General features: G+C 50.5%; 1 protein-coding gene across 1 annotated transcript; it reads left to right on the top strand.

The window, feature by feature from the left end:
• Positions 1–1,699: 1,699 nt before the first annotated feature.
• Positions 1,700–6,541, top strand: Pcdh8 (protocadherin 8). Its single transcript, XM_029468690.1, has 3 exons — positions 1,700–4,812; positions 4,991–5,201; positions 5,569–6,541. The coding sequence occupies exons 1-3, from the start codon at positions 2,188–2,190 to the stop codon at positions 5,943–5,945; spliced, it is 3,213 nt and encodes a 1,070-aa protein (XP_029324550.1). The 5' UTR covers positions 1,700–2,187; the 3' UTR covers positions 5,946–6,541.
• Positions 6,542–9,908: the final 3,367 nt, after the last annotated feature.

Below are 9,908 nucleotides of genomic sequence, written 5' to 3'. Positions count from 1 at the left end.
AGAGACAGAGAGAGAGACAGAGAGAGAGACAGAGAGAGAGACAGAGAGAGAGACAGAGAGAGACAGAGAGAGACAGAGAGAGACAGAGAGACAGAGACAGAGACACAGAGACAGAGACACAGAGACAGACAGACAGACAAAGACAGAGAGAGACACAGAGAGAGACACAGAGAGAGACAGAGAGAGAGAATAGAAATTAAGGTTCTGTAAGAGTGTTGCCTTTCTAATGTGTCTCAGTGGCTTCAGACATCCGGCCTCACTACCTGCAAATACCAGCACTGGAAGGTGGAAGAGATGAAGGGAGCCTCAAACTACCCACTGCCCCTCTTCAACCCCATAAAGATTTTTATTCAATGGCTCAGATTGCATTTCCTGCCATCCCAAACACCCCCTATCTCCTCCAGTGCACTGTCCACCCAGTCCTACCTCTCGGCTGTTCTCCCTGCTCGGGGCAAACCCCTGCTCCTCTTCTGAAAGCGGTCCAAATGAGTCTGAAGGGAGGAGACCTGCAAAGGGACCTTAAAGAAGGAACATGGTCCAGATTCCGAAGAATAGAGGCCCAGTGCAACCTGCTTAGCAAACTCATTGTCTTTATTTCTCCAAGTGTGTGACTTGTGTTTGTAACTCTCCCTTCTTCCTGTGTATTTACATTGCCTGTTCAATAGAGTCCTTCGATAAGAATCAATAAGAATCAGTCTTGTTCCAGGTTGGCACAACTCCCTCCCTGTCCTTCAGCTCCGGGAGTGGAGATGCCTACGGTGGCATCTCGAGGACCCCAGCCAGGGGAAGTGGTAATGCTGAAGTTCCACAGTTTCATAGGCAGATGGCTAAGTTACCCCGGGTTCCTGCCAGGTTTCAACGTCACGCTGTGATTTTGTTCTTGTGGAACAGGGCGAGTGTTGCTTCCAGAGAGGCCCTATTAGAACAGAAAGCAAATCCTCTAAATAGGCGGAACAAGGCATCAGGAGGAAAAAGATCTCTAAATGCACTTTAATACGAACCCGGTATTGTGTGGAATTCAGCGCCCATCACCGTTTAGCCTGAGAGTTATGGCAGTGATTGGGGATGAATAGAGAGGCATAATGGATACATGTGGCGTTTGCTCATTATATTCAAGTTAGCCCAACTCTACTGTGGAAACTGTTCAACTTTCTCTCCCCCTCTAGCTTGTCATAGTGAAATAATACAGACATCGGGGCCTCCAATGGGATCGCCTGCCACGCCATTCTATTTCCACTACTAACGAGGGCTTCATAAGCCTTTGATACAGTCTGATCTTTGAAACCTTTCCAAATCTCCTCAAGCTTATGCTAAATCCTATTTGGAACTTTTTTTTTTCCTTGCCTGCTAGCACCTAGGGCTTAAGGAAGCCATTTGAACAGTGACATGCATACTAACGTGTATCGCAGGGCTCTTTTCTGAAAGGCAAGTGGCACCGGTGCTCACCCGAGCAAAACACAATTGCGTACACAAATTTAAATAAAATCAGTTTTGCTCTATCCTTCACTCTTCTTCATTGACAGGTTATTCCTGGCACCGGTGGGAAGCTGAGGGAGGTGGCGAACAGAGAGCCTCGCTCCCCAGAGCAAGTTTGGAAGCCTTTAAAATGCAAAATAAAGGGGCGGAGGGGGGTAGGATATGAGACCCGGAGCTTCTGAAGAGAAACCCAGCTTGTTCGCGCTTCGTACCGGCAGCGGGCAGAAGAGACCGGGTGCCGGGCACCCAGTTTCCAAAATCATCCTCTTCGTTTACTTCAGAGCCCAGTGCTAACTCATTGCAAGCAAGGTGCTAACAGAAAATGGGAGCAGGAGTTTTTAAAACAAAGGAAAGATTCCCTCATTTTCTTTCCCTGTTTTCTCCTCTAAGCCTTTCCACATTAAAGGGATTGTCGGTGGTTGGCGGAGGAGCGGCGCTGTGGCTAAGCGACCATTGGCTGGCCCCTTCCAGTGATTTGCATATCGGCAGATATAAAGACGGAGGCGGCGCTCGGCAGCGCAGCTCCAGCCCAGAGAAAGGAGGCGGAGGCGCCGAGTGAGGGTGGGTCTGCCGGTCCTCCGAGCCAGCCGGAGCCTGAGCTGCAGCTTTTCCCGCACAGGGCTCGCAGAGCCTGGGACTCACGCTCCGATCTGCACGCCGGGGAAGACTCTTTAGGTTAGCCTTTCGGAATAGCAGTTGGGGGTTGGCGATATGAGTCCTGCGAAGCGCTGGGGCAGCCCTTGCCTTTTCCCCTTGCAGCTGTTTAGTCTCTGCTGGGTGCTCTCAGTGGCCCAGAGCAAGACAGTCCGATACAGCACGTTCGAAGAGGATGCCCCTGGCACAGTCATCGGAACCCTTGCAGAAGACCTGCACATGAAAGTGTCTGGAGACACAAGCTTCCGCCTGATGAAGCAATTCAACAGCTCTCTGCTCCGGGTACGCGAGGGTGACGGGCAGCTGACCGTCGGGGATGCGGGCCTGGACCGTGAGCGTCTGTGTGGCCAGTCCCCACAGTGCGTGCTGGCCTTCGATGTTGTCAGCTTCTCTCAGGAACAGTTCCGCCTGGTGCACGTGGAGGTGGAGGTGAGGGATGTAAACGACCACGCGCCCCGCTTTCCCCGAGCCCAGATCCCGGTGGAGGTCTCAGAGAGCGCTCCGGTAGGCACACGCATCCCCCTGGAGGTGCCCGTGGACGAGGACGTGGGTGCCAACGGGCTGCAGAGTGTACGCCTAGCCGAGCCTCACAGCCCCTTCCGCGTGGAGCTGCAAACGCGCGCGGACGGTGCCCAGTGTGCGGACCTGGTGCTGCTACAGGAGTTGGACCGCGAGAGCCAGGCCTCCTACAGCCTGGAGCTGGTGGCTCAGGATGGCGGGCGACCGCCGCGTTCCGCCACAGCAGCCCTCAGCGTGCGTGTGCTAGATGCCAATGACCACAGCCCGGCCTTCCCACAGGGTGCCGTGGCCGAGGTGGAATTGGCCGAGGACGCACCTGTGGGATCGCTGCTGCTCGACCTGGACGCTGCCGATCCCGACGAAGGTCCCAACGGCGACGTTGTGTTCACCTTCGGCGCCCGCACCCCTCCCGAAGCCCGCCACCTCTTCCGGCTCGACCCGCGCTCTGGCCGCCTCACCTTGGCTGGGCAGGTGGACTATGAGCGCCAGGACACCTACGAGCTGGACGTGCGGGCTCAAGACCGAGGTCCAGGGCCTCGGACAGCCACCTGCAAGGTTATCGTGCGCATCCGAGACGTCAATGACAACGCTCCTGAAATTTCTATCACCCCTCTGGCCGCCCCGGGGGCTCCAGCCACCTCGCCCTTCGCCGCCGCCGCCGCTGCCGCCGCACTCGGAGGAGCGGACGCGGCCTCGTCGGCTGGGTCCGGGACACAGGAAGCCGGTATCACCTCGCTGGTGCCAGAGGGGGCAGCGCGCGAGAGTCTAGTGGCGCTGGTCAGCACCTCGGACAGGGACTCGGGCGCCAACGGGCAGGTGCGCTGCGCCCTCTACGGGCACGAGCACTTTCGGCTGCAGCCGGCCTATGCTGGCAGCTACCTGGTGGTGACCGCTGCATCTCTGGACCGGGAGCGCATCGCGGAGTACAACCTGACGCTGGTGGCCGAAGACCGTGGCACACCCCCTCTTCGCACCGTCAGGCCCTACACCGTGCGAGTCGGGGACGAGAACGACAACGCACCGATCTTCACCAAGCCAGTCTACGAGGTGTCAGTCCGCGAAAACAACCCTCCAGGCGCCTACCTGGCCACAGTGGCAGCCCGCGACCCTGACGTGGGTCGCAACGGTCAAGTCACCTACCGCCTGGTAGAGGCCGAAGTGGGCCGCTCTGGGGAAGCAGTGTCCACTTACGTCTCAGTAGACCCGGCTACCGGAGCCATCTACGCTCTCCGTAGTTTTGACTATGAGACTCTGCGCCAGCTTGATGTGCGTGTCCAGGCCAGCGACGGCGGTTCCCCTCAGCTTTCCAGCAATGCTCTGGTGCAAGTGCGGGTGCTGGACCAGAATGACCATTCTCCGATCCTCGTGCATCCGGCGCCGGCTAATGGCTCCCTAGAAGTAGCCGTCCCTGGACGGTCCACCAAGGACACAGCTGTGGCGCGCATCCAGGCCCGGGATGCAGACGAAGGAGCCAACGGGGAACTGGTCTTTGATCTGCTGCAGCAGGAGCCACGCGAGGCCTTCTCCATAGGCCGCCACACGGGGGAGATCGTGCTCACCGGAGACCTCTCGCAGGAGCCTCCTGGCCGCGTGTTCAAGGCCCTGCTGGTCATATCCGACGGCGGCCGCCCCCCTCTCACTACCACTGCAACCGTCAGTTTCGTGGTAACAGCCGGGGGCGGGTCAGCTGTGCCTGCCAGCTCCGGAAGCCCAGAGCACTCCCGGCCACCCGGCTCTCGCCTCGCGCCTTCGGGGCCTTCGCTGCAGTGGGACACGCCGCTGATCGTCATCATCGTGTTAGCCGGGAGCTGCACGCTGCTGCTTGCAGCCATCATCGCCATCGCCACCACCTGCAACCGCCGCAAGAAGGAGGTGCGCAAAGGGGGGGCCCTCCGGGAAGAGCGGCCCGGGGCGGCGGGCGGCGGAGCCTCGGCCCCTGGCTCCCCGGATGAGACCGCCAGGGGAACTGGGCCCAGGCCCAACATGTTCGACGTGCTCACCTTCCCTGGCAGCGGCAAAGCGCCCTTTGGCAGCCCCGCGGCCGACGCGCCCCCGCCCGCGGTCGCCGCGGCCGAAGTGCCGGGCTCGGAGGGCGGCAGCGCCACTGGGGAAAGCGCCTGTCACTTCGAGGGGCAGCAGCGGCTCCGAGGCGCGCACGCCGAGGTGAGGCCTTCCTTCGGCTGGGCGCCCCCCTCCGTGCTCTGCGGACAGGCTGGGAGAAGGGAAACCGGAGGGGTAAGGGTGGGCTCTCACAGGGAGATGTTTAACCTTGTCGCACTTGCTTTTTTGTGTCCTGTCCAACCCTCACACCTCCACCTCCCCCCCCCCTTCCCTGCTGCAGCCTTATGGTGCCTCTCCAGGCTTCGGGAAGGAGCCTGCTGCTCCCCCTGTTGCAGTCTGGAAGGGTCATTCATTCAACACCATCTCGGGCCGAGAAGCTGAGAAGTTCAGTGGGAAAGACAGCGGAAAAGGAGACAGTGATTTCAATGACAGTGACTCGGACATCAGCGGGGACGCTTTGAAAAAAGACCTCATCAACCACATGCAGAGTGGTAAGGATGCTTCTCCCCAGCCCAGACCGGTGGTCCACCTTCCCTTGCCAACTTCTTGCCTGCTCAAAACCTCTGTTCTCAGTCCCTCTCCTTCATCCCTCTCTTCAATACTCCAGTCCCAGCCGGACCCCATTCCCTTTAAATGCGATGCTAGCCATGGAAAGAGGGTATTCTATTTATCGTTTTGTGTTGTTGTTGTTTGCTGCTGCTGCTCTCCCAGCAAAGGAGCTACACTTTGCATTATGTCAAGTTATCATCATGGAAAGCATGTGCCTTCCCCTCCAGCTGCCCTGACCGGCTGACATTGTGCAGCCTTAGAATACTAACCTCAGGAATTTCTTTTTTTCTTTTTTTTTTTTTTTTCTAGGACTGTGGGCGTGTACTGCTGAGTGCAAGATCCTAGGTCATTCTGATCGCTGCTGGAGCCCATCCTGTGCTGGACCCAACGTACACCCCCCTCCTCACCCACCAGCCCAGATGTCAACCTTCTGTAAGAGTACGTCCCTGCCTCGGGATCCTCTGCGCAGGGACAATTACTATCAGGCCCAGCTCCCCAAGACAGTAGGGTTGCAGAGCGTCTATGAGAAAGTACTGCATAGAGACTATGACAGGACAGTCACTTTACTCTCCCCTCCCCGTCCAGGAAGGCTCCCAGACCTGCAGGAGATTGGAGTACCCCTCTATGAGTCCCCTCCTGGTGGCAGATACGTGTCCCCGAAGAAGGGAACCAATGAAAATGTGTAATCTTATCCTGCATGTCTTCACACACATATACAGGTCACCCTGACACGTCCCTAAGTTATTGACCGGTTTCAGTGTTGTATATATAAATATGCAAGATGTGCCTTAAAATGAAGTTGTTGGAAGCTATTTCCAATCACATTGGTACTGTTTGGTATTTGCAAACAAAAAAAATGTAGTTAATGTAATTTTTATGAAATGTGTGCAGTATTTAATTTTTCTTATCATGCTATTGGCTTTAATTTCATTTGTGGCTTGCAATTTTCTTAGTGTTTTTAACCTGTACATTGTGTAATGTAATGTTTGTATATACTGAAATTTTGTTATATTTTTATATATTAAAAGCTAAGTGGAAGTTACTGCCAAAGGAATTGTCTGTAAGACAAAAAACAAAACGTGTTGGAATTGCTCAATGGGATTTTATCTTTCACCAGAAACAACCTAATGTTTGAGAAGTTTTTGCCTTGCCAAGTCTAACAACTTGTAGATCTTGAGTCTGTGGTAGATTTCAAGTTACTGTTATTTAATTACATTCGGTTCTCTGTAAGCTCTGTCACTTATAAGCACAGTAATAAAGGATTTGTCATGTATTTGAAGAATCTGCTAATTGCTTCTCATAGAGTTGCCTGAAGTCAGACATTCACAAATAATTTCAGTACCAGAATTAAACCACCTTTCAAGAGCTAATTATTCGGGCATTGTTGGCGCTTCTGGGGACACCGAGCCTGTGGGATTTGAGGTATTGCAAAATCTTGCCCAACAACTAAAAACATTTGTTGACTTTGTAAAAATATTTATGACTCCGTATGCATCTGCTGCTATGCAAAGTTCCTGCCCTCTCTTACCCCTTCCACAAACAGCTATTGAGCATTTACTAAAATGGGGGAAGGCTATATTTGAGTCGTTCATCCATGAATTAAGCAAACATTTGTAGAGATTTTACCAGAGCCCAGTAATTCCTTCAGGAGCTGGGGCTTGAGGTAAAGATGATCCAAAACTGCTTATTAAGATGGTGTACTGAAAAGATACACAAATAGGATGGAGACAGAGTACAGTGCTGGGATGCTTTCTCTGTCTGGGTTTGAGTCCCCTGCACTGCAGGGGGAAAAAAAGGATGAGGGAACATATACATTGAAGATGAAGTGACACATATCTGGGATTTGCTTTAACATGTTCCAAAACAAAAACAAAACAAAACCACGGAACTGTATGAAAACAAGATTGATAAAAATACTACTGATAATTGTCAATGGTGACATGGGCACACCTGGGTATGAAGAGGTCGCTGTGGAAGGTTTAAAACAACCATTGAGTCAGACCTGGTAGCACTCACCTCTCATCCTAGTACTTGGAAGATAGAGGCAGAAGATCAGGAGTTCAAGGCCAGCCTGGGCTACATGCCTTCAAAATGCAAAAGATGAAAAAAAAAAAGAGCCCATATAGGTCAAAGCCTTGTGTGCATTCCATTTAAAATTAAAATGAAGATAATAATGAGAGTTGGCATTTCCTGAGGAAGCTTTTCTATATGCAAAGCTCTTTACAGAGAGTTCTGTGTGAGTTAAATTCTCTTCTACCTCCATGCCATAGGAACTATGGCTAACTCTATTTTTGCAAATAAGAGACTGAAGCATAAGCAAGTTAGACAAAGCATTGCTCATCATACAGCTAATAAGAATCCAGGGTGAGGAATCCAGGGTGAGAGTGAACTCAGATTGCTCAACAAAGGGAAGCAATGAGGGGGAAAGCTTGTAGAATGTTTATTGATGTGAAAGAAACAAAGTTAGGAGGAAGGGTCCAATGTCTTGCCTTTACTGCTTGATTATTATTTAGCTCTATATTTGTAAGCGTCTGTGTTCCTTTATTACTAATTATAGAGTGAAACACACTAATGAATAGAGCATCCCTCAAAGCTGCCTGTTGAAGTCATAATTGAAGGCATTGTTAGCTCCAAGCTGAACAGCAGGTCAGGCACATGGTGCTTCACCACCCACTGCCTGTTCAAAGTTCAGCGGTTTCTGCCAGCAGCTGAGCTGTGCATGCACCTGACAGGCTGGCTGCCCAGCTCTCAGGGTCTAAAAGCAAACGCCGCTGTTTGTCAGTTACCAACCACCTCCCTAGCCAGGAAAACTCAGCTCTAGAAGATAGATCGCCAGGTAGATATCCCATAATAATGGAGCTTTATTCTTGGTCAGTCCTATCAAGTGCAGAGCAGAAGATTCTAGAAGTATACTGTCTCTGTATTTGCTGATTGGAGTCAGCATTCAAAACAGAAACAATGAGGGCCGGCAAGATGGCTCAGTGGATAGAGAGGCTTGCCACCAAATCTGAGTTTGATCCCAATCCCCATCTCATCTGATGAAGAGATCTGACTCCTGAAAGTTGCTGTCTGACACCCCCCCATATGCAACCTAACACGTCTGTGCCCCAACACACAAAACCCATCGGCAAGTATAACTTTTAAATTTTCAAAATAAAAGAGTAGAAACATCATTTTATTTTGAAATGTGCAAGTTATTTTTATTTCTCCAAAAAAATGTGAGATTCAAAACCTCTATAAATTGTATTATCGTATTCTTTCCTTGAGAAAGGACTGTATAGAAGACCATGTTTTTTACAAAGCAAACATGCAATTAAAATGATTTAGATTAAAAAGAAGAAAAGGATCTGTTCTAAGGGCCAGCAAGAGGATGGTTTTCCCTAGAAATGTCTACTACATGTAACTAAAATGACATTTTAGAGGGAATGTATTGCTTTGTTGAGTTAAATGAGATAATATATGTGCAGAACACTCATCACAAAGCCTGGTCTGGAGTGATGTCCCGCTACATGCTGCCTGTCCTACTTCCTCTTGGCTGTATCCTTTGGAACAAGACTTCTGTTACTCTCAACCCAACCCAACCCACAAAGGAAGAGGTAGACCTAGGGCATCTAGCCTTGCCGTGACTCAGTTTTGCTCACCGCCAAGTAGACCAGAGGACCCCACCCCCACCCCTGTGTAGCCAACAGTTTATAAACAAGTATGGCTGAAGCAAACACCAAATACAAACTCACAAACCTTTCAGGTTGTGCCTGGAACTGAAATATCTCTCTGAAGGTGGAAGCTGGCTGACAGTGAGCACCAGGACAGGCAATGGCCCTGGGGGAGGAAGAAGGTCACCATGAAAGAAAGCTAAACCAGACATTACCTCTTTGATATCTTTGTTTGTGGATCCATTGGCATGGGTGTCCTAAACTTCTTCCTATAATAAAACACCCAACAAAGAAACCACTTCTGAAAATTAAAATGTAAGTGGTTTCAACATCTATTGAAAAATGCATTCTGAAATAGAGCAAAAGCAGGATGCATGTCTCCAAATGCAAAGATATATGCCTATGGATATGGATATATATATATATATATATATATATATATATATATATATATATATATATAATCAGGATGAGTTCTGTGCTATAATTAGCTAACTATCTGGCTTATTGCACTTGGCAAATATAAGCTCTTATCATCTGAAAATTCCATTTTAGAAAGCAAGCATATTCACTTTAGTACTGAACTCAGCAACAACAGTATAATTGGAATGCAGTAAGTTTTGAGAGCAAACCGAAGCAGAGGAAGGCGATACTCGATGGACTACTGGGCTCGGCAACAACTCAGAAGAGACCTCAAAATGCCATCCTGATTTTTCAATAGCTTTGCAGTAACTCAAAGAGTATTTATTGTTCCCTTTCCTCACTGGAAGACAAACTGCAATGGAATTCACCAACAGAATCAAAACCAACTCATAAGTGAACAGCAGACAAGAAGAGGCACCAAGCTGTCTTACCAGCTCAACCCTCATGTTAAATCCGCTCCTCCAGCGGGGAGGGGGCTTCACTTATTATCAGAATTAAGACTCACTCCACAAAACCTCCTTAATTTTTTTCAACATGTCAAACTGAAACCTGAACAGTATAACACAGAAATAG

This window comes from Mus caroli, chromosome 14 (assembly GCF_900094665.2).
Source record: "Mus caroli chromosome 14, CAROLI_EIJ_v1.1, whole genome shotgun sequence".
Taxonomy (NCBI): Eukaryota; Metazoa; Chordata; class Mammalia; order Rodentia; family Muridae; genus Mus; species Mus caroli.
This window is presented reverse-complemented; position numbering and strand designations above follow the sequence as displayed.